Genomic DNA, 24811 nt, shown 5'->3' on the forward strand with positions numbered 1-24811 from the left:
CTTACTTTTCTGTTGCTGTGATAAAACACTATGAGCAAGGTGACTTACAGAGCTTATTTGGGCCTATGATTCTAGAGGGATAAAGGTCTGTCATGGTGGAGACACTGTGCAGCAAGGAGCAGGCATGGCGGATGGAATAGGAAGTTGAGAGCTTACATCTTTCTCTGGAAGCAGGAAACAGAATAGGTGAACTGGAAATGGGTTGAGTCTTTAAACTCTCAAGGCCTCCCTCTAGTGATGCTCTTCCTCCAACAAGGACACAACTCCTAAACCTTCCCAAACAGTACCACCAAATGGGGACCAAGTGTTCAGATACACAGATCTATGGGATACCTCTCATGTAAATCACCACAGGTCCTGTGTGCACCAAGACTGAGGTTCTCAGTGTGGAAGGATCCCATGTGCCCCTGGATGCCCCTTCCCTACAGGGTACAAGCTGTTTCATAGCCACTATTGCTTTTGGTCTGGATGAGTTTTATAGTTTTCAGACTGCACTCAACACTTCAGACTGTGCATCTGAAGAGGCAGGGGTGGAGAAGGGACTCTTAGCATTCCTGCAAGCTGCATCTACCTGGGTCTGTTCACTAGCTCCCCAGATATGGAATGAGGAAGCCACAGGACAGTGCATGTCTTGGTTTATTAGTCTCTTGTCACTATGGTAAACATCCAAACAAAGGTACCTTAAGAGAAAGGGTTTATTTGGCTCAGGATCTTGGTTACAGCCCTTCATGGTGAGGATGTAAAAGTAGCAGGAACTCGGAAGCCAGAGTGAAACATGCATGTAAGCTTGTGCTTAACTCTTTCTCCTGTTCCATATACTCCAGAGCAGTGCTTCCCAACCTTCCAAGTGCTACCACCCTTTGTGGTGACCCCCGCCCCCAACCATAAAATTATTTCATTGCTACTTCATAACTATAATTTTGCAACTGTTATGAATTATAAGGTGAATATCTGATATGCAGGATATTTGACATGCAACCTCTTCAACGGGGTCATGACCCCCCACAGTGGTTGAGAAACAGCTGCAAGAACATGGTGCCGTCCGCTTTTGGCTGGGTCCTCCCACATCAGTGGATTCCTCAGAGACAGCCTCCACACAGACAAGCCCACAGGCCAACCCTTTGCCAGACAGTCCCTCACTGAGACTCTCTTCTCAGTTGATTTTAGGTTGTGTCAAGTTAACGGAACACACCATTGCAGCCCAGGTCAAAATGTGAGTGAGGTGGTTGGTGACTACTGTCAGTCTGGGGACACACACCCCTTCGGAGAAGCTCTGGTGTTTATTTGAGGTCTGGCCTCACACCTTCTTGAACGCCATGATGCTCATTCCTACCCCGCCTCCTCTTCCCTTGCTCTCTGTCTCTGTCTCTCCTCAAAAATTCTGCCTCCACCTCTCCTTTGTGACTCATCCCCTATCATAGGCATGTCCCTAACTGGATTCCTCTAAGTAGAGATGAGAGACATAGCCAGGGTGCAGATGTGACCACAAGAAGCCTAGAAATGCCTATAACGCAACATCCTCACGGGCCTGCATCTACAGAGACCCTAGTGTTTGATGATAAAGATAGTTTTCATAAGAGGGTAGAGTCGTGGTTTGTATGTAGACTTAGAACAGACGTGGGTCCTACCCGATACGTGTTAAGACATTTTCAAAGGACAGGCCAGACAGGCAGACTTCCTGTGGAATAGGGAGGGGTGTTGAATAGTGTGGGTGTAGGTTGGGGGTGTGGAGAGTTGACCCCCTTTCGGATGGGATGGCTTTGTGTGTCTGTAAATTAGGCTGCTGTTGTATGATTGCCAGTCATCTTCCGAAGTGTAACACAGCTCCCTTTACTTCAAACTGGCAGAGCTGGGGCCAAGAGATACGGTGCGCATCTGCAATCCCGGTATCCAGGAGGCTGAAGCAGAAGGATGGAGAGTATAGGCCAGTCAGGCTGGGTAGTGGCACCCTGTCTCAAAAGAAAAAAAATTAATAAAAGCAACACATTGGAAAAGCTGAAAAGCGTACCTGCCTGGTCTTCCGTGTGCTATAGAGAAGGGTTCTTTGTCCTGTTCCTGATAAGAATTTCCCTTCTGCATGCCACTGCCTCCCCTTTCATCCCCACCCCCTCCCCCTTTCTTCTCTGCTTTGTCCCTTATCTTTTTAGGAAATATGGTGTATGGGTTATATCGCTCAAAATGATTTTGCCCTCAGCAAGCAGAGAACAGAGTTATTTGTGTTTATTTCTTTAAGCCGCTCAATCCCTGAACAAATTAAACATTAATATAAACAATTTAAACACTGATGAGATGTGACAGTCTGATAGTTTTAATATAAAGCCACTTAATGACATTATTATTATTATTATTATTATTATTATTATTATTATTTTGTATGCTGAGAGGTTTCAGTGGAGTGCTGGGTATGTGTGGGTCAATTCCCTGAGGACCAGAGACCAAAAATCAAGATAATTTATTGGGGTCCTTTGCCCAGTCTCTTGCCCAGCTTTGCTGATGGCTCTGCAACAGGATGCGTAGGTGTGAGTTTGGGTACCTAATAGCCGACCCAGGAAAGCCTCTGAGTATTTTTGTCTAGCACCCTCTATTTCTCCATGTCTTTCTTTTCTTTTTACAAATTTCTTTACCAGGTGAGAAGAAACTAGACAAAGGTGGAGCTGTAAGGAACAGAACAAACAAACAAACAAACAAACAAAAATGAACCCACAGATTTCATTTCAAGGAGAATAAGAGAACGCTCTCCAAGCATTTGATGATCTCAGGACAGGGTCTGAGTCACATAAATAGGAAAGCAGGAGAGGGCCTGTAAGCTATTTTGTGTGTCGTTGAATCATCCTTTCCCAGAAGCAGGCGACTCTCTGTGCGTCCCTTTAACTCTGCTGGGAGACCCTTGCATCTGGCTCTTGGAATCTTTCTTCCCTGTGATTCAGAAACTGTTAAAGTTCTATAGGCAAAAAAAATTGACAGTGTTGTGTACTCACTCCAATTAGCAGGGGAACCTGGTCCCATACTCACTTCTCTGGCAGGTCCCTGACCTACATGGTCAGCACATTCACACGGCACATTCGATTTTGTTCTATGGGGTTGAACTTAGGGCCCCTTGCATGCTAGGCAAGTGCTCGACTTTTGAGCTACTAAAACCCCAGCTCCACACAACCATTTGAACTATTGTCCCTTGAGTGTCCCCTGCGTACATACGGCCACCAACTGCATTAGAGAGGAGGAGGAGGAGTTGCTGTCAACCCAAGTGTCTCTGTTCCCCAGGTGTGGTAGCTAGAGGTAGCAATGAGAATACACCGTGTCTATTTCCACGGTTTTCACACAAGGAATGGATGCTTTGTATGGTGTTTGGGGTCTATGGACATGGCACAGATTTGGTGTTACGGGCATTGACACTTACAAGGTACCCTGGGCAGGTAAAGCACTTTCTGGGCAAGCATGAGGGCATGAGTTTAGATCCTCAGAACCCGTGAACGTTGGAGAGAGTAGCACATGTCTGACATCTCAGAGCATCTGTTGTGGGGTAGGAGCTGGAGATAGGAGGCTCACCAAAAGCTTGGCCACCTTCCTTCCCATCCCAACCTGTTCCAGACTCTTCATGGTGCTTCCCAATGCAAGGAAGCATCTTGCAAGCATGCATTTCCTAGTCTGATCTTTAGTTCCCCCTTTTTCCCAGAGCCTCAGCCTCCTGAGGCTAAACAGACATGGCTCCCGTAGGGTCCTTGATTCCCAGCACGGCATGTCACCAACACTTGTGAAAGGCCCAGTGGGTTAATTGAGACAGAAATGTCCCTGGTCTTGCTATATATAACCTCACAGTCTCCAGATGCACATCTCTTCGCAAATTACCTATGATGCTCATATGCTCTGTGCACTGAAATGTTCATGGGCAGGTCCTGTGTCCTGCATGGGTTACCTTCCTCACTGTGTACTTTGAGCAGCTTAGGTAAAGCATGGGCTTCCTCAGTCATTCAGGCTATGGATTTGTCAGAGATGTGAAGATCACCTCCCTTCACTAACACCTGAGCCATGAACCCAGTGGCTCAGGAGAGTGTTTGCAATAACCACACTACTCTCCATTTGTGAGTCTTGTTCTGATTAGGGCCAGTGTGGCCGTGGGGAAGGTGCGGAGTATTTTCTCACTTTATGCTCTGGGGATTCTAAAGACAGCCTCTGGCTTGCTGGGCTGATGTTTTCTCAGTTAAAGGGTACTAATACACCCCAAGTGTGTCCACCACTTCTGTATTGGTACAGCAGCCTGTGGTAGAGACAGGGTATCAGGAAGTGTTATCCTTAATCTTAACCTAAGGCCCAGAGGCAGCTGACCTATTACTTATGTCAGATATACCCAGGGATATCCAAGCCACAGTCCTTGTGTTCGGAGAGCATATATTTATTCTGCGTGGCACTGCAACATGATGTCGTGTGTGTGTGTGTGTGTGTGTGTGTGTGTGTGTGTGTGTATGCATGTGTGTTGTATAGTATTATGTATGTGTATATATATATACATTATATATACACATTATATATAATGTGGTGTGTAGTTTGTTTGCATTTGTTTGTGTAGTGTGGTGTGTGTGGTGTGTAGTCTATGTGTGTTTATGTTGTAGTGTGATGTGTGTATATATGTATGTGGTCTATAGTTTGTGTTATGTTGTGTGTATGATATGGTGTGTATGTTATTATTATGTGTGTTTATGTGAGTGGTATGTGTAGTTTGAGTGTAGTGTGTGGTGTGTGTGTGTGTGTGTGTGTGTGTGTGTGTGTGTATGTTCATCTAGTTGGGCGCTCTGGCTTTGCACTCTGTGGGTAGAACACTATTTAAGATGCAAAGGGCATGAAATCACTCAGTGGCTCATTGAGGGTCACATTGCTCTAGGACTCAGTAGGTGTGATAGGCAGTTTGGGACAAGTCACCTCCCCTCTCTGGTTCTACCTCAACAACATCATACCTGTGCGGTGGTTTGGGACAAGTCACCTCCCCTCTCTGGTTCTACTTATTGTGAAATGGGGACAAGGGAAATGCGCTGTGGGTGGGGCTTCAGAGACTTGTCTCCTTCATTCAGCACCAAGGAGCTGCCGAACCGGGTGTTAGCAAATGTGTTATCACTATATGAGTAATTCTGTAGGGATATTCTGTAGGGGAGCTCCAGGTTAAAGCATGACTCACTCACGCAGAAAAGCAATGGGAGATACTGCATCAAGGTGCAAGCCTGGCTGGGCAGAGGCAAGTGAGGAGGACCTATTGGTTGCAGGTGACTGGAGAGGAGCCCTGGAGGGGCCCCCTAATATGGCAATGGCCTAGAAGCTGTTTTATCCCTGAGGTCTGATCAGGGAAGAGTCCCTGGTGGGGTAGAAGGACATGCAGGATAGCAGGGAAGGTCCTGGGCAGTAGAATAGCACAGTCCCTGGGTTGGGAAAGGAGGGTGGGGGTGAATTTGAATGATTGTAGCTGAGGAACACTGTGTTAGTTGTTTCTGCACCCATTTGGATCTCTGCTGGGGTTTGACCCTCTGTGCTCCTGTGCTGGGACCCCACAGGGTAGGGGACCTCCTGGGCTGCTGCGTGTGTTGTCTATTCACAGTTGTTAGAATCACCAGGGAGGGACCCATTGCTGTTTCCATTCCCTGAATCAGTAACTCACAGCCTGGGTATATGGGTATGGATGGATGTTCCCCCTGTTCTGATGTTCCTGGCAGAGGAGAGCTATGGCTGGGAAGTGCTGGCTATGGGTTGGTGATGCTGTCACACGAGGGTCTTTTTTTCCTGTTGTGTGTCCTAGTTAGCTCCAGCTGTCAACTTGACAGTGTCGAGCTAGCCACCTGTGGAGTTGGAACAGCATTCAAGGAGCTGCCCAGGTCAGATTGCCTCATGTCTGTGTCTATTGGGGGTATTGCTTAATTAATGATTGATTCGGGAGGGCCCAGCCCACTGTGGGTGGCACCATCCCTAGACATCTGATAATAAATCTATCTGAGCATGAGCTGGTATACAGGGTAGCAAGCTAGCAGTGTTCCTCCACGGTTTCTCTATCAGCTCCTACCCTGGCTTCCTTCAGTGATGGATTACGACCTATGGCAGATGTCTGTCTTGGTCATCGTCTTTGACAAGGACAAGTCTCCAGGATAATCCCCCAGGGGTTGGATTGAGTAGCATGGTCTCTAGACTCTGACCCTGTAGATGGCAAGATTGTTGGATCCCTGTGTGAATTACTTTCTCCCCTGGTATCTATGAGGGATGGAGTCTATGAGCCCTACACTGTCTTGAATCTAAAACCACTCCAGTTTCCTCTATGAAACAGAGGTGATTGGGTTACCATTAGGGTCTCCAGGTGGCTCAGGCCTTTGTTCTGACATGGACTAGACAGTTCTACCAGGTTGACTTTTGGTGCCTCTACAATGTGTGGAGGGCTGTCAGACTTAGAACCAAAATTCCAAGGTGTCTCATATTTACACTTTGCCTTAGGAGACAGAAGAAATAATCTTGTGGTATATTTGTTTTTCTCAGCATTGCCTCGTGTGTTATTTGTACTTACTAGAAACCAAACCAGAACTGAGTCCCTGCGTGTCAGGGTCTCTGTCGTCTGTCTGTCTGTCTGTCTGTCTCTGTCTCTCTGTCTCTCTCTGTCTCTGTCTCTGTCTCTGTCTCTCTCTCTTTCTCTCTCTCTCTCTCTCTCTGTGTGTGTGTGTGTGTGTGTGTGTGTGTGTGTGTGTGTGTGTGTGTGTGTGTTTATTCTCTACATGGGATGTGTGAGTCCTGGTGGCTTCTCTGGAATTCATAGTATACAGGACCCAGATTGTACCTTTTAGCCGACCCTTGCTGTTCTTTTTGTTATAGTTATTTTCCCTAAGTTGTTCTGTTTTGGACCACACAAAGGGAGGAGTAGAGCTCTGTGTTTAGGTGGCCATCTTGGTTCTTAAATGTATTGGTTAAGGAAACAGTGTGCTCTCAAAAAAAAAAAATGAAATGTAAAGATTATAAATTGTCTGTGAGTCCATTGGTGAGCAGGTCACATTCCATCCAAATCATGGCCATGATGCCCAAATGAAAGGCAATTGTTTTTCCCAGTGGGCCACTCTTTTGCTTTTATTGTGCTCAGCTTCCCATTTGATACTTGGCTCATTTTTATGTGAAATAAAATGGCATTCTTGGGCGATAGAAGGTGCCTCTCTGGGGAATAGAATATAGTGGGTGTCACGGCAGCCACTCTGTGGGATGAAATGGGTGCCATTTTGTAATCATAAGGCCTGGGGAGGGAGGAAGGCAAGAAAGGAGAGAGATAGGGAAGGAGAAGAACGGAAGGAAGGAGAAAGATGGAGGGAGGGGCGGAGGGAGGGGCCTGCGGAGATACCTCAGTTAGTAAAACATTTGCTACACAAGCTTGAAGAGGAGAGTTGGGATCCCAGCTCCTGTGCAAGTGTTGGGTGGGCCCGCCTGCAAGTCGACTTAGCCCAGGGATCCCCAGAGCGATCTGGATAGCTAGGTTAACCATAGCAGCAAGTTCTGGGTTCAATCCAGAGGCCATGCCTCAATGATGAAGGTGGGGGGTGATTGAAGAGACTCCCAATGTCAGCCTCAGGCCTTTGCACACGTGTATAAATGCATACCCCTACATGCTTCCCACATACACGCAAACACACACACACACACACACACACATACACACACACACGAAGAAAGAAAAAGGGAGAGTGATGGTTAGTTTTTGTTCAATTGACACAGGAGGAAGACAAAACCTCAGCTGAAGAATGCCTCCATCATATTGGCCTGTGGACAAGTCTGTGGGAGCATTTTTGTGATTAATGAGTGATGACGGAGGGCCCAGCCCACTGTGCGTGGTGCCACCCCTGGGCACATGGTCCTGGATGGTATAAGCAAGCAGGTTAAGCAAATTATGGAGGATGAGCCAGTAAGGAGTGTTGCTCCATGGCCTCTGCTTCAGTTCCTTCTTCCAGGTTTCTCCCTAGACTTCCCTCAGTGATGGACTATGTAATTAAGCTTTTCCACCCATAGCCCTGGGAGGCGGTCCTCAGATATGGAGGGAGAAAGGAAAGAAAGTTACCTGGGAGCTTCAGGTCTTGGCGAGGCATTTGTAGGCAATAAGCACCTGGCTTGGATACCAGGGTGAGAGACCTCTAGATGGTTTGCAGACTAAAGCTGAAGTTATTTCCCCTCCAATGCCCAGCCCTGACCTTTGCTTGCTTTACTATTTTCCTGAATAGTATCAGAGGACCCGGTGTGGTTGACCTGGCACCGTGTAATTAGCTGCACAATTAAGTTTGGTGTCCCTGAGCAGCGGGGTCAGATGTTCAGAAGGGAGGTTCAGGAGGTCTGGGTGCCCAGTGCTGATGCCTGCCCTGCTCTGTTGTGCACTTTTGACCCTGGCAGTTTCTAGACAGCATGGTAAGCTGGCTTGAGGCTGCTCAAGGCAGTCGCTCTGTGAAGCGTTAGATGTGTTTTGAATAATCAAGGGGCACCTTGTAACAATGGTGTCCCTTTAGGAATCTCATGGTGCTGGGAGGGTCCTCTCCCTTCCTCTCCAATCTGTCAGAGGGATTATGTGGTGCTTCCAGTGGGTAATCCTGATTACAGTCATGCTGTAGAGAAGAGTTCTTGCAAAATCCTGGTGGAAAATAGAATCTGCTATTTAGGATAGAAAATGCATAATCCGTTTGTGCACCCATTTGTTCATTGGTTTATCAAATATTCACCGAATGTCTGATAATCTCTGGATGCTGTTCTAAAGACCCCATGTACTATGGGACCACATGAGACCCCTATCAGATGGTGCACACCCCACTGGTCTGTAGAGGCTCACAGGGAAGCACAGAGTGATGGGGGATGTGGGTGCTGTGTAGGACACATGTGAGGACATAGTCTGGAGACGCACTGTCAGTGAGTGCTCCAGAAAGACAGTTTTACAGCAGATCTGGCTTGGATTATAACCAGGCTGATGGAGGTAGGGGTGGGGATGGCACCCAAGAGGAGGTGAGAAGCAGGAAGCTCCCCTCAGAGAACACACAGAAAATGCCTGCTTTCTCTTTGTGCTGATGTTTAGATGGGGTTTGGGAAAAACACAAATCAGATGCCACTTCTAGAACATTAAAACATACAATGCTTCATCAGGTAAGGCATCTTATTAGGCTGTGTTCATGACTTTACACATTTCTGTGACACAATGCCAGAGAAAAGCTACTTCGGGGGGTGGGGTGGGGAGATTTATTTGGGCACACAGTTTGAGGGTGCAGTCCATCACAGTGGGAAGGCACAGTGGCAGGTGCATGACAGAGCTGGCTATATCATACCTGCAGCTGGGAAGCAGAAGCATGCTGGTGTTCATCTTGTCTTCTCCCTTCTAAGCCCATGGAATGGAGCTGTCTATGTTTAGGGTGGTTGTTCCCTCCTCTGTTAAACTTTTCTGGAAACAGCCTTATAGACATGCCCAGAGATCTACCAGATGTCTATTTCTATTTCTCTGATGATTCTAACTCCATCAAGTTGAGAGTCACAGTTATAACATTCGTAGTATCTTGAGTTTTAAGAAAAATATTTACATGTGTGTGTACATGTTTGCATGTTGATATGTATGTAGACACATGTGCTTAGAAGTGCACAGGCTTGATATTGGTGTCTACCTTGATTGCTGCCCACCTTATTGAGAGGTAGTGTTTCTTGGTGAAGGGGGACCTTACCAACTTGTCTAGTCTAGCTAACCAGATTGCCCCAGAGATCTCCTGACTCTGCTTTCCAAGTGCTGGAATTACAGACAGGCCACTGTGTCCACCTGATATTTTCAAATGGGTACAGGGGAATCTGAACTCCAGCTTTTACACTTTTAAACAGCTTATTCCCCAAGCCATCTTCCCAGTTTGCACATTTTGATATTTGAAAAAGAAATTCACATTCATTGGGCTGTATCCTATAAAATTGCCAACTGGGTCAGTCCAAATACACATGTATTAACAATTCTAGATAGTTTGTCTAAACATAAATGTGAGACTCACCCTGCCCTGAGCTTGGTAATGGCACTAGACAGGGAGATTTTGTCATTCTGGTGTGTAAACTAGGTAGGCCTGAATCCAGGTGTCTGTCACTCTGACCCAGCTATAAACTTGTATGTAGCCTAACTTCTGTGTTCTCTGACCTGAACTGTGGTTTTGATTGACTCTCAGAAGCAAGGAGGATTGGTGCCCTGCTGATTGTCCCACAAACTACATGTGGCAAACCCAGGAACTGTCTGAGTTCTTGGCTGTCTACTACTGCTCCTGATAGATGAGGGTCTAGACTTGAGAGGGTGTTGTGCTTGGGGAGTGCTTTCCTGGGGGGAGGGGTCACTGAAGCTGAAGCAGGTTATTGGAGGGATGTCAGTGACATTTCCAAATAACCAGGGTAACCAGTGATCACCATGTGGCTGCTGCTGCTGTGGTCTACAGCAAGGCAGGTATAATGGTACCTGGACAGTCAGGGCTACTAAAGCTGGTGGCTCCCTGTTCCAAAGCTCTCTAAATGGCTTTTGTGGGTTGTGTAGTTTCTTTGTCTGGATTTTTATTGCAGAAATTAAGACAACTGTAAAAATAACATGTTGGAGCCGGGCTGTGGTGGTGCACACCTTTAATCCCAGCTCTCAAGAGGCAGAGCCAGGCAGATTTGTGTGAGTTCAAGGCCAGCCTGATCTACAGAGTGAGATCCAGGACAGGCACCAAAACTACACAGAAAAACCCTGTCTCAAAAAAAAAACAAAAAACAAAAAACAAAAACAAAAACCAATAAATAAATAAAAACAACATGTTGGATTTTTTACTCTACTCCTGCCCCCAAAAAGGATATGTTCCCTAAAGAGAAAAAAATTTTTTTTGACTATTGGTGACAGAATGGTCTTCACAGGATGTGGGTGTAGTGAAAGATAGATGCTTCCTCTCATTCTAGCCTTGAGGGTCCAGGCTACACAAAGGACCAAGACCCGGTGTGGTCAGCCCATTCCCTGTTTCTGGAGGACTCTTACCAACTCAGTTTTCAAGTCTCTTCATCACCCTTAGCTTCACTCCAGGAGAGGGCATGGTGTTCCTGTGACTATGGTCACTTACCTTTGTCCCTCATCCTTTGTCATCTCTGGACAATGGTCCTTCCATGACGGGTGTGAGGTTGCATCAGGTATGATGTAGATGTGGGAATCAGACTGTGTTGTGAAAAGGTCATTCCAGTCCCACTCTGTTTTGTTTGGTTGGTCGAGGGGAAAGCCCACTGTGTAGCTGATGAGATGTTAGTGCCCCTTCAACCCCTTGATGGCATCTTCTGTAGCAAAAACAAACAAAAAGCAAAAAGGATGGAAGCCGGAGAGCCATATCAGGCATTTTCTGCAATCTCTCTCCACCTTATTTTTTGAGGCAGGATCTCTCACTGATCCTGGTGCTCACCAAGTGAGCTAGACTGTCTGTCCAGCAAACTCTAGCTGTCTTCCTATCTCCATCTCTCCAACCCTGGACTTACGGCATGTACCACTGTGCTCAGCTCCTTTTTTTTTTTTTTTTTTTTTTTTAAAGGGTTGTTTATTTATTATGTACGTTTGTGTTTTGCCTGTATGTATGTCTGTGTGAGGATGCCAGATCCCTTGGAATTGGAGTTACAGACAGTTGTGAGCTGCCATGTGGGTGCTGAGAGTTGAACCTGGGTCCTTTGGAAGAGCAGCCATCTTAACCTCTGAGCCATCTCTCTAGCCCCATGCTCAGCTCCTTTTTAATGTGAGTTTGGGAGATTGGAACTCCAGGCCTCTTGCTCATTTATACTCTGAGGCTTAAGCCCCTTATAGGTATTACTGTCCCCAGGGGGAAAAAGGGATTTTGTTTGAATTTTACTTGCTTACATGTTCAACATTTATGGGTGTCAAGTGACAAGTTTCTTTACCTAACACTAGTGACATTGTGCTGTATCTTTCCCTGTGGAGATGTAAACAAATGTCTCTTCACCCCAGGTAAGACACCAGCAATGAAAGGAAAAAAGAATTTCCATCCAGATGAGCTTGGTGAACCCACAAGTTGATTAGGGTTACTTCCAGAAGCACAGGTGACCAAAAGGCAACTTCATCACAATAGAGTCATCACCTATGGGTGACAACCTACTAAAGCTCTGTCCCTGGAACTTTGGACACACATTGCAGATACTGCCATCAAAGATAATAGTCTCCCCTTGTCCTTTATTCTTTTTCTTATTTTCTCCCAAGACAAGGTTTCTCTGTAGCCCTGGCTGTCCTGGAACTCCTGCTGTAGACCAGGCTGGCCTTGAACTCAGAGATCCACCTGCCTCTGCCTCCTGAGTGCTGGGATTAAAGGTGTGCACCACCAGACTTGGCCGATAATATTCTCTCCTAGGCAATGTTTTCTGCTAAAGAACCTTGCAAAGGTCCAGATGTGTCTTGTAATCTTCTGAATTCTTATGACATTTTGTTTTGTGAGTTGTATGAACCTCCTGACTCCTAGGATGGACTGTTTCAGTCTGGAGGAAATGCCTACACAACACATCTGTTTCATCTATCGTGTGCACATGCACGTGTATATACATACTTACTTAACACATGTTTTCCTAGTGCGCACACACATGTGTGCACGTGCATGTGGAGATTAGAGGTCAATATCACATGTATTCCTTATTCTTTCCCCATGTTATTTTTTGAGACTGGGTCTCTCACTGATTAACCTAGCCTGGCTGTCCAGTGAGCTCCAGGAACCCTCCCTCCTGTCTCTCTCTTCAGCCCTGGACTTATAGGCATGTACCGCTGTGTTCCGCTTCTTCTTGGGTTACGAGCCTAGCCTTTAATTGCTGAGAACCATCCCTCTAGCCTGATCAGCTTCCTTTGAATATGGGTTCTGGGGATTGGGACTCTTTCCCACCCGCTCGTGTGGCAGGTACTTTGCCAGCTGCGCCATCTCCCCCCAGTCCCCTTTACATATATTTTCTATACACTGAGTTGATTCAAAGAAGAAACACTGGATCATTAGGAACAGCATGGCGGGTGCAGAGGTGGGTGGTGGGTGGTCACCAATGTGCTCTCCGAATCTACAAATCTGGTCTCCCAGGATCACTAACGCCTGCCCCCCGGTTCCTCCCAACAGTGACGGAAGGCCGAGGGATCCTGGAGAGCATCCAGCGGTTCTCCCTGCTGCCTACCTACCTCCCAGTGACCTACCACATCAACAATGCCGATGTGTCCTTCTTCCTGAAGGAGGCCAACCAGGACATCATGCGCAACTCCAGCCTGCAGTCGAGGGTTGAGTCCTTTCTGATCTACAAGTCCAAGCGACTGCCGGTGCTCAACGCCAGCTACGGGCCCTTCTCACTTGAGCAGGTGGTGCCCCAGGACTTGCTGCTTCCTTCCAACCCATTTGGATCCACCAACACATTCTCCCTGAACTGGAGGCTGAAGGCCTACATCTTGCAGGAGAAGGTCTACCTGAGCCATCCCAAAGTGCAGGTGCTCTTCCATATCGTGGGCCGAGACTGGGATGACCACAGGGATGAGAAGCTGCCCTGCCTGCGGGTCTTCGCTTTCCGAGAGACCAGGGAGGTCCGGGGCAGCTGCCGGCTGGGTGGAGCCTTGGGGCTGTGTGTGGCCCAGCTGGAGATGCTGCCTGGCTGGTTCAGTCCCCCAACGGTTGTTTCTGGGCGCCGGAGGCCCATGGAGCAGCCAGAGGGGAGCCCTGTGGAACTGTATTATGCTGTACAGCCAGGGGATGAGCGAGGGGACTGTACCAAGGAGGACTCGAGGAAGGGTGGTGGCACTCCAGTGGGCCACAATGACATTGATGAATCCAGCCCCCCTCTGCACAGAATTGGGAGTGTCTTCCTTCGCGAAACCTCCAGCAGTCCACCTCTGAGGGAACTGCGTTTAGATAGCAACGTGGCTGTTCATTATGTCCCCAAGACTGTGCGACAAGGAGATGTACTCACCTTCCCCATCTCCATCTCCAGGAACTGCACAGAGGATCACTTTACTCTGAGGTGAGCCGGTTCCCAAATCTGTCTACAGCAGCCCTGGAGGTCCAACCTGGCTGCTCTTATGCCTCTAGCATGGAGCTCCTTTTAGATGTTCACATGCTGTGTTCTTACTGTGAAATGTAAGGGCTAGTTTGATGATCATGGTTGTCCACTTAATGATGAGCGTTTTGTGTGTGGTGGGGTGGGTGTACATGTGTATGTCCATGAATATAGAGGCTGCAAGTCAACCTTAGGTGTCCTTCCTCAGGTGATTCCCACCTTGGTTTTATTTGGGGACAGGGTCTCTCACTATCCTGGAGCTTGCAGGTTAGACCAGTTGGATGACCAATGAGATCCCAGGATCCTTCTCTCTCTACGCTCCAGCATTTGGATCAAGAGACCACACTTGTTCTATGTCCAGCTGTTTTACATGGATTCTGGGAATCAAACTCAGGCCCCTATGTTTTCATGGTGAATACTTAACTAAGATATCTCCCTAGCCCAGAAAATGTTCTTTATTTTTTAAAGATTTATTTTATTTTTATTTGTGTGTGTGTGTGTGTGTGTGTGTGTGTGTGTGTGTGTGTGTGTGTCTATGTCTAGGTGTGTGCACATGAATGCAGTACCCACAAAGGCCAGAGGGGGTCATCAGATCACCCCGGAGCTGGAGTTATGGGTGGTTTTTAGCTACCAGATGTAGGTTCTAGGAACTGAATTAGGGTGCACTGGAAGAGCAAGCCATCTCTCCAGGACTGTAACTACTGAGCCATCTCCCCAGGACCATAAAACATTCTTTTTAATATTAATGAAACTCCCAGGCTGTCATAGATGAGGCAGGGATGTTGTCAGGATCCCTTAGCCTTCATGGAGGGTTTATCCACATGCTTCAGGCCACCAAGCATTCCCCAAATCAGCCACTTCACAATCAGGTCTTTAAACACCTCACAGTTTCAGCAAATGTGCAAACGGTGGTGGCAGTTGTCAGGGAGGATGGAAACCATGGTTCTGCCAACTCAGGAGCTATTCCAGACAGACAGGCTCTAAGTATAAAGTGGTACCAGCCTCTAAGTCATCACTTTGTTTCTCCCCAGAAATAGAATGTGGTGTTTCAAAAAGAATTAAAAGAGCGTAAAGGGTGGAGAATATATGGTAGGACCTTGGATATCTTATATAAGGTTAGAGCAAAGAAGGGACATTCAAAAGAAGTACTGGGAACTTTAGAAAAAAAAAACATTCTGGAATTTTCTTGGGAATATAAAATGTGAGAGGAACTTGCCTTGTGTCAACTGTGATGTAAATAAAGGCTTTAGCTTCATGTTAAATGTAGGTAAATCTGACTGTAATAATTAATTAGGACAAGCATGGTTGGTCAAGCAGTAGTGTCCCAACAGCATGACATGACTTGGCCTGCTGCACAACACATGAGTACAATGCCCACAGAGGCAAGAAGAGGACATCATATCCCCTGGAGCTGCCTGATATGGGTGCTGGGAACTGAACTCTGCTCCTCTTCAAGAGCATCAGGTGCTCTTAACTGCGGAACCATCCCTCTCTCCATCCCCCAACACATCAATTTTTATCATACTCTTGTAGAGTATGAATGTACCTGCATGTGGTGTACATGTGGCCTGTGGATTTTCAAGTTCATGAGCTACCAATCTGGTTTCAGTTTCTCATCCAGATTTGTAGCTCCCCCCCTCCCCCTCCCTACTCCTTATGTTTTGTTTATGGGTAAAGAGCTCAAGGAAACAAATTGTTCTAACACACAATTGTTTTAACTCACAAATTTAAGAGGAGTTGATTCTGATCTGGCATCTGGGTTTCTTTTTAATTTTGACTAAAGCAGTAGACATTAGCGAACAGCATTTGTCTAATGATTGAACCGGGAGGTAAAAACCTTGGCTTCATGTTCTGCGCATCTGGGGATTAGCTAAAGAGGCAGGAGTGGGGTGGGGAGGGATGATGGAAAGACATCTGTGAACCGTGGCCATACTTGTGTTCATTTTGTCTGTCTGGCAAACAGATTTTGCTGTAGCTGGCCACAAGCCCTCCCCATGATCTACTAGTGTGTACTTCAATTTGCAAATTCAACAGCCCTCTGTAACATCTTTAAAGATGGCTGGTTAGGAGAGAAGTGCTTTGCTTGGACACCATTGGAAAAGTGGGCCCCTACTATAATCCATACCATCCTCCCTTGGATGTTCATGCTGATCACTGACTGGTGGTTGAGTTCCTGGGCCAGGAGTGGAGTCTTGCTGTTCCCTGGACTTTGGCTTCAGGAAGTGAGCTCCTTTTCTGGAAACATCACTATATATGTTTGTGTTTTACAAAAGCTTGAGATCCTGTCACACATCTGTGATACAGTAAATGTGTCCCCTGGAGACCTGGGTGACATTAGCTGTCTTAGCTCTCCAATAGAACCAAAAGGCACCTCCTTTGCTGGGTTACACAGCCCATGGGGTTAGGCTTAGGCCTTTGTATATTCTGAAAGAAACACATTGCACCCTTGTACGTTTGCTGACTCTGGTTGTAAGTCAAAGATCGGGCGGGTTTTGGATATGGCAAAATTGTACATTTATTCAGAATCCATTCAGTATGAATTTAGTTATAAATTTTTCTTTGTTTTTAAGAATTTCTGAAATACATTCAATGAACTATATCTACTCTCTATTTCCCTCTTCAACTCCCCCTCATATCCCCATAATATAGGCCCTCCCGATTCCATGTCTTTTTTCTTTATAGCCCACTCAGTTCAGTTAATGCTGTGCACATGGGGGTCATCCACTAGAGCACAGGAAACGTACCAATAGGATTATCCTCAAAAAAAAAATAAATAAATAAAGGAATGACTTTGCCTCCTCTAGCAGCTATCAACTGCCACTAGCTTCTCAGTTAGGGGTGGGCCCTGGAGAGTCCCTCCCTCATCCATGCTGGGACTTGTAACTAGATGGGTTGTGTGTAGGTAACCATGGCGTCTTGAGTTTATGGTTGCAGCATCCATGTCACGTTCAGAACACAGCATTTCACAGCTCTCCTCCCCATTCTCTGGTTCTTACATCCTTCCCACCTCCCCTTCTATGGTGAACCCTGGGCTTCGGTGTATGCAGGCTACACACTTAACATGCTCCAGTGTTGAATGGGTCTAATCCGTTTATATAAATAGACAATATAAACTTGGACCTGGTGATGTGGTGAGCCTGCCAGTTGAATCTCCATATATAGGATTAGGATTGGGCTTGTGCCTGTAACCTCAGGGGAGATGCTGTGGAGAATGCATGGGTGGCTGGTGCTTCCATTTGGGGTACCAGATTATAAGTCCATTTTAAGGAGCTCTCTCTCTCTCTCTCTCTCTCTCTCTCTCTCTCTCTCTCTCTCTCTCTCTCTGTGTGTGTGTGTGTGTGTGTGTGTGTGTATGTGTGTGTGTGTGTGTGTATGTGTGTGTGTGTATGTGTGCAGGGGTGGTGTTCATTGAGAACCAGAAAGCCCCGTTAGACAGCTTGTTGACTTATACAATCTATCCAACCCTGCAGCTCTAGTCTTGAAGCCCTTGTTACAGAAGAAAAGGAAAGCACTTTCATTTTATGGACATCTAAGTTCCTTTGAATCTCAGAAAAAACGTTTTCCTTCCCATGAAGAACTGAGATCCCACCCACCATCCCCTTTCCCGTCTCTCTTCCCACCACATCCGATGTTCAGAAACCACCAGTGACTTGATTGCCCAAATGCCCAGCTGGAGAAGATGAATATGGGGACCCTTTCTCTCCCTCCACACCAGCTGTGCCTTTATGTTTCCCCTATAGAGATTGAATTTCTAAGAGGCCTTGGTCTTCAGTTTGGACTGGGGCTCCAGTCAGATGTTTATTCAATGTCAAGGAAGCACATGGGGAAGACAGAGACCAGAGCTATAAAAGACTGAACTAAGACAAATTAGGGCTCTTTCCAAAGTCAGGACCATTCTTAAGTTCTTTGAATGAACAAATCCCTCTTGCTAATAATGAGCATTATCAAAGACCACTTAGAGCTTGCAGAGGGCTCTGTGTTTTAAATACCAAATGCCCAAGTACTCTTTGACAGGCTTGTGTTCACCACTTTGTCAGATTTAAGATGCTTTGGGAACTGGGGAAATGGCTCAAGTAGGAAAGTGCCTGCCATGTGAACACAAGGGACTGAGTTTGATTCCCAGCACCCACCAACACACAAAAGCCATCTATGGGGGGGTGTGCATCAGTGGCCAGCTAATTTAGCTGAATCAGCACACTTCACATTTAGTGAGAGAGACTGTCTCAATAAAGTGGTTGGCTCCTGAGGAATGACATCTGAGGCTAACCTCTCACATTTGCATGCACAGATACTCACAAGCATGCTTACCTGTCCCCACAAACATGCAAGCATGCACATATATGCATAACTGCTAATTAAAATTCAAATATCAAAGCTGCTTTGGTTTAAGCCATTTAAGCCATTTCAGGGGATTTTTCTTGCTAAGAAAAGACCTATAAAAGAGAAAGCAAGGGTATAAAAAATTTTTGACATGTGATTGGAGAATCAGGATTGAGACGGGTCTGGGGATGCCCTTTGGGTGCTGTATTAGTCAGAGTTTTCTAGAGGAACATATCTATGAAAGGGATTTATTAGAATTGCTTACAGACTGTGGTCCAGACAGTCCCATGAAAGGTCTAAGAACCCAGTAGTTGTTCAGTCCATGAGGCTGAATGTCTCAGCTGGTCTTCGTTATGTGCCGGAATCCTGAAGAAGTAGGTTCTAATGCCAGTGAAGGAATGGGTTTGCCAGCAAGATCAAGAGCAAGCAGACCCCTCAGCTCTTACAAAAACAAAAAAAAAACAAGAGCAAGCAGGCAAAGAGAGCTAGCTTCCTTTTTCCCTGTCCTTTATTCAGGTGGCCAGCAGAAGGTGTGGCTCAGATTAAAGGTGGATCTTCCCACTTCAAAAGATTCAGATTAACAGTGGGTCTTCTCACTTCAAATGATTTAATTAAGCAAAAAAGAATAAAAGGAAAGAGAAAAAAATTCCTCTTAGGTCTACCCAGCTGCTTGGGTTTTTTAGTTAGTCGCAGATGTAGTCAAGTTGACAACCAAGGTCAGCCATCACAGCTGGCAAGCTGCTTTGCAGAGGACTTGGGGCATTCAAACGTGGTGAGTTGGTCTGCCGCTGGCCTTGGGCCTTCAGTCTCTTTGGGGCTCCTGGGAATTGATCTCCACCTATCAGGACGTCTCTCATTCTAGTTTAGGTGGAGGAAGCCAATTCGAGTCACAGAATATTTCTATTTGTAGGCTACACATCCCACCATGGCTAACTTAACAAATGGCTTCCTGGATAGTTACTGAGTAACTCAAGGCTTAATAACTGAGTGTTTGGGCGGGAGCTCCACCTCAACCCCTGGCACCCTGGCATCCCTATACCCAAGTCTGATAGAAGAGCTACCTCGGCTCCCCTCCCCATCTCTTTCCCTAAACCCGCCCCTTCAGAGCCTGCCCCTTCAAAGCCTGTCAAACACAGCTCCTCCCCCCAGAGAGGCTCAGGACAACTCCCCCAGGGGATATATAAGTGGCATCCCAGAAAACAGACTCGTGGTTCTTCTGGTCTGTCCCCTTCTCCTCTCTGCAGGGGCAAGGGAATCACCTGGGAATGCTTTACCCATTAAACCTGGGCTTTTCCTGAATCTGTCTGATTCAGTTTGTTGTTAAAGACTTGTCACTGAGGAGGGGTGTGGACAGAGCAGAGTCTGGCTAGGGAACAGAGGTTGGCACACAGATATGCACCTCTCCCACATGTCATCATGAGTATCCCAGCAGCTCCCTGCCATTGTGGTACCAAGCAAAGGCCCTTGCCAAACCCCCTGTCCTTGAATAATTCCTTGCCAGATATGAGTTGCAGAGTGGAGACAGGCAAGGCTTTTGTAAGGAGAACTAGATCCTAAAATTACCTTCACAAAGGATAAGGCACTTCCTTCTTGTAAAATTAGGGGGTGGGGGAAGGACTCTGGTGAAGAGGAGGGGCTTGGGATGTGCCTAGACTGACCCTGTAAATGCCTAGTGACATCTGTTAAATTCCGACATCCAAAGAGGGAACACGTGCACATGCCTAGGACACCCTGAACCCCTGGCCATGCCTCTTCAGTGGCCCAGCCTTTGCATTTGCCATGGCAAAGAAATGAACTGAATATGGGCAGGGACTACTACGATCCGGGAGTCCAGGGGTTGGTTCTCCAGAAGAGGGAGTTAGAACTAGGTCCCATGAAAGCGATCTGCTATAGAGGGTTGAGTTGCTGTCCCCATTGCAGGCATGTGGAGACTGGAATTGGCAATGAATGATGATGGTAATGCTCATGGTGATAATGATGTGGTGACGGTGGTGATGATGGTGATAATGATGACCAGGGTGATGGTGGTAATGGTGATTTGGTGGTGGTCACCATGATAGTGGTGATAATGATGATGGTAGTGCTGGTGAAGATGATAGTGATGTTGGTAACACGTGTGGTGGTGATAACAATAATGACGATGGTGACAATAGTGATGCTGATGGTATTGGTGATGATGGTGGTGGTGGTTGCCATGATTGATGATGATGATGATGATGATGATGATGATGATGGATGTGGACCTTGGACACATGTGACTCCACATTATTCTTTTCCATGCTGTGTACAGTGTTGCCTGAGCCTTTTTTTTTTTTTTTTTTAAATCTAAATTCAGCCTCATCTTGCACTGAAGCTAGTTGTGTGTGATCTGTATCCACCAGGGGCCTTAGGAATGGGGAATGGGAAAGTACATACTCTGAAGACTCCCACTAAGGAACTTGGGATACATTAATTTGAAAGGTGCAAGTTTGTCCTCCTGTCTGTCTGTGCAACCTCTAAGGGAAGTGGAAGGAAGCTGGCAAAGAGAATCCTTGCACCCTTCTGATGAAAACCAGCTAGATAGAGCAAAGAGGAACACATTATCCACAATCCCTTTGTTTCCCTATAAAGTGAGTCAGGGCGGCTTCTGGGCCTCTGTGGGGGATGAGTCTTGTTTATTCAATTCTTATTTATCCAGGAATGGGGGCAGAAAAAAAACAACATGAGCAGTGGGGACAAAAGTTGCTAATGGGGGGTAGCTTTATGAGAGACAGTGGCCTTTGCTAGGATGCCTGGTGTTACATTAGTCATTGCCGAAAAATAGCATTTTCAGATAAAAAGCATTGTGTTTACCACTGGGACCCCTGGGCACTTAAGAGAAAGGGCACAGCTCATGGAGCCAGGCATCATGGGCACCTGCCTGAGTGCTGTCCCTCCTGTGCATCTTGGAAGGGTCCTTGAGACTCACTCAGCCCCACCTTGTGGGCACGTTCCTTGTTCACGTGCTATAGGGCATAAACAAAGAGTGAAGGGAAAACCTTAAACACAGGTTGGCAATAGATTCAATGCTCAGTAGATCAATGCAGCTGGCCATGAAATGCAGGGCATCGGGGGAAATGCAAACAGACAACTTAAGGTCACTTTGAACTCCCAGCATTGATTTCTTTTTTGAGAGTCCGCTGGTAAGTACATAAGTAGCAGGTTTCCTCTGACTTCAACTTCAAAGAACAAACACAGAAAGGAACATGCTGGAAGCCACTTAGGAGGCACTTTCTTTGATAATAACTCCGGAGGTATCCAACCCAGCATATTCCAGGGCAAGATGCTACAATGAGCAGGGCCTTGGCTTTCTTCCACTTTCCTGCATCTGAAGATACAAAACATGATTTAATTTTTATTTTTCCCTTTTCAGGTGTGTGTTGTGCACATGTGTGTTCATGATTTTTGGCACGTGTTGACATGTATATGGGTGCACATACATGTGCATGTATGTGGAGATCCGAGGCTGATGTCAGGAATCATCCTCAATCGCACTTCTATGTATTCAAACCCAGAGCTCCCCAGCAAGGCTAGAGTAGCTTGCCAACTTACTCCAAGGATTCCCTGACTCTGCCTTCCAAGGCTGGAATTACAGAAGGGCTGCCATGCTTGCCCTGGCATTTATGCAAGTTTCTGAAATCCCAACTCCAATCCTCATGCTTGCATGGCAAGAGCTTTAGCTACTGAGCAGCTCCCAGCTCTGCAGATTTATTTTAAAAATGCAACAAAAGCCATAGTGTTAGAAAAAGAAAAAAAGAAGAAGGAAGGAAGAAAAGAAGAAAGAAAAGACTTGGAGTGTAGCTGGATACAGATGTTTGCATGTCTCACTTCTCATCAGAGCTATGGAGTCTCCTTCCTGTATAGTCTTTTGCAGAGAAAAGGAGAAATAGGGCCAGATTCCCTCTTTCATCCGCACGGGCCTCTGTGCCTGGGCCCCTGGATGGAATGGTGCAGATGAGCCAACTTTGAACTCAGGGACCTGTCATAAAAAGTTTGGCTTGCCACTGCCGTTCCCAGTAGCAGCACCTAGTCTTGGGTTCCCAAGCCACCATGTGATAGGCCCAGCCCTCTCCACAGGTGCTGGTGGTCTCGTTGTTTGACCCTCTGACCTTCTCAAGATCCTCTGTCTTCCCTCCCTGGTGTTTTTGTACCCTTGTCATGGTCCTCACACTAAATGTCCAGCTTCGGTTGGTCTCTAGATATAGTTGCTGTTCACTGAACCGTGTCCGATGGGGCAGTGATTTAGGAAGACAATTTTTGCCCATGGAAATAATGGTCCTCTCATGACCTGATCACCTCCACATTGCAGAGACAGGACATAACCCAGTGGAGAAGGGGGTTGTCATCTCTCAGTCCCAGCTGGGAGCCAGAAGAGACATGGCCAAAAGTAGCTTGAACTGACCCTAGCCCAATAGAAGATCGTAAGTACAGCGAAACAACACAGTATAAGGCAGAGACTCAGAACAGCTAGGAGAACTGGGGATTCAGGGTCACCTCTGCTGTGTGCTCAGTGTAAGGGTTTGGGGGCACCTGCACTGTTGTCTCCAGCCACTCCTGTGTGTCCCTCATCTAGCTTCTTTCCCAAGGACCTTCCCATGGCTGGAGGCCAGCTCTTTGGCTGTTCTCTGTTCTAACTGCTTCTTTCTTTTGCTGTGAGCTGTGGTGGAGTGGGGCTTTCTTCCCAGGTACTCTCCAGTGCAGAGCAGGGGCTGCTGGGGGCTGAAGCCCATCGTCTCTCTTGATGGGATGATTTGCCTAGTTAAAACCAAAGGCCAAAAGATGTCTAAAGGCACAGACTGGCTCCCAGTGTAACCGAGCCCAGCTTTGCTGGTGGGAACACTGAGTCATCTTTGAAGGGTGGTGATGCCTCTGAGATTGTCTGGTCATGTCCTTCAGCAATCTAACCTGAATACAGTTTCTCTCCCTTAACACACTGGTAGCATGAACTGGCTAATTCCTGATCTCCATCCTGCCTGTGAGGTGTTCCTTTGGAGTACCATAGGGTGCTGAGTGGCACTCCCGGCTGTAAATTTCTTACCACCTCTCCCACTTGAGCTGTGAGAACCCCAAATGGTTCTCTCTCTCTCTCTCTCTCTCTCTCTCTCTCTCTCTCTCTCTCTCTCTCTCTCTTTTTTTCCAAATACACTCTCAGTCTCCGTCATGCTTGGCAGAGACCACAGGGGAACTGTCACACCTTACCCGCCAGCTTCTGGATTTCTTTTTTAACCTTGGGGATACCACTGGGGCTGGCAGTTCTCCGTAACTGTGCTATGCTCTCACTGGGTCTCTCGTGTCCTCTTCCATGCTGGAGGGAGTCACGAATATTCAATAGATAGGCATGTTTACCCACTGTCCAGAGGCTACTGAGAGAAAGCAAAAACAGCAGAGGGTGTAGGGTTCCCAGGATGCCAGACCTGACATGTTCAAAGCCACTAGTATACCCAGTAGGGCCAGCTCTGGACTAATAAGATACATGTTTAGAAACTTCTGGACTAATGTAGCTGCGGGTTATGCCCCACAGCACATGCAGAAACAGTTTAGTCCTGGCATGCTTTCTTTAAAAAGGACAATCCAGCCGGGAGATGGTGGCGCATGCCTTTAATCCTAGCACTTGGGAGGCAGAGGCAGGTGGATCTCTGTGCTGTGAGTTCAAGGACAGCCTGGGCAACCGAGTGAGTTCCATGAAAGGCGCAAAGCTACACAGAGAAACTCTGTCTCAAAAAACCAAAAAAAAAAAAAAAAAAAAAAAAAAAAAAGACAATCCATTTTATTACTTTTAGCTATGTGTCTATGTATGGGGTATGCACATATGACTGCAGTAGGCACAGAGGCCAGATGAGGGCCTTAGGTCCCATGGAGCTGGATTTGAAGGCGGGATGTGGTGAGCTGTTCAAGTACATGCTGAGAACTGAATTTGAGTCCTCTGGAAGAGTAGTCTACATTCTTAACTGCAGGGCCACCTCTCCTGCTTCTTGAAATACACTATAAACCAAGAACTATGCCAACAAGATATCCAGATTTGCTACAGTGGACATGATTGCTTGGTCAGAGTCTGAAGATGGATAGCTTTTGTGAACCTAACCATATCTGTACAGCAAAGCTTCTGACATTCTTTAAGTAAAATCAGAGTGTCAGCTTTGTCAGGAGGGATATTTTTGAAGCCTGCCAGAATTTCCCGTGTTCTTTTGAAAACCTATGTCCTTTTGCAGGGCCTTGGGGAATCCAAACTTACCATTCGCCCCTTGCTACTGTGAATATGAGAAAGTTTATTATAATTCTGATTTCTAAACTCGTGTGTGTGTGTGTGTGTGTGTGTGTGTGTGTGTGTGTGTGTGTGTATGTGTACATACATATGGACACACGTGTATGTGCTGGTGCATGCGAGTTCATGTGTGTAGGGGTGTCAGAAAGCAAGCTCTGGTGCTGTCATCTGGAACACTGTCAACAC

General features: G+C 46.6%; 1 protein-coding gene across 2 annotated transcripts in view; it reads left to right on the top strand.

Annotated features, from left to right (window-relative positions):
- The window catches only part of Tmem132d (transmembrane protein 132D), a 627566-nt gene that overhangs the window by 140652 nt on the left and 462103 nt on the right, over positions 1-24811 (top strand). The window contains exon 2 of one of the 2 annotated variants that reach the window (XM_036172409.1): positions 13104-13989. In XM_036172409.1, coding sequence (XP_036028302.1) covers positions 13104-13989 — 886 coding nt within the window. Of the gene's footprint in view, positions 1-13102; positions 13990-24811 lie in introns of those variants that run through there. The other variant, XM_036172408.1, reaches the window with a different exon arrangement.

The sequence above is a fragment of the Onychomys torridus genome, chromosome 22 (assembly GCF_903995425.1).
Source record: "Onychomys torridus chromosome 22, mOncTor1.1, whole genome shotgun sequence".
Taxonomy (NCBI): Eukaryota; Metazoa; Chordata; class Mammalia; order Rodentia; family Cricetidae; genus Onychomys; species Onychomys torridus.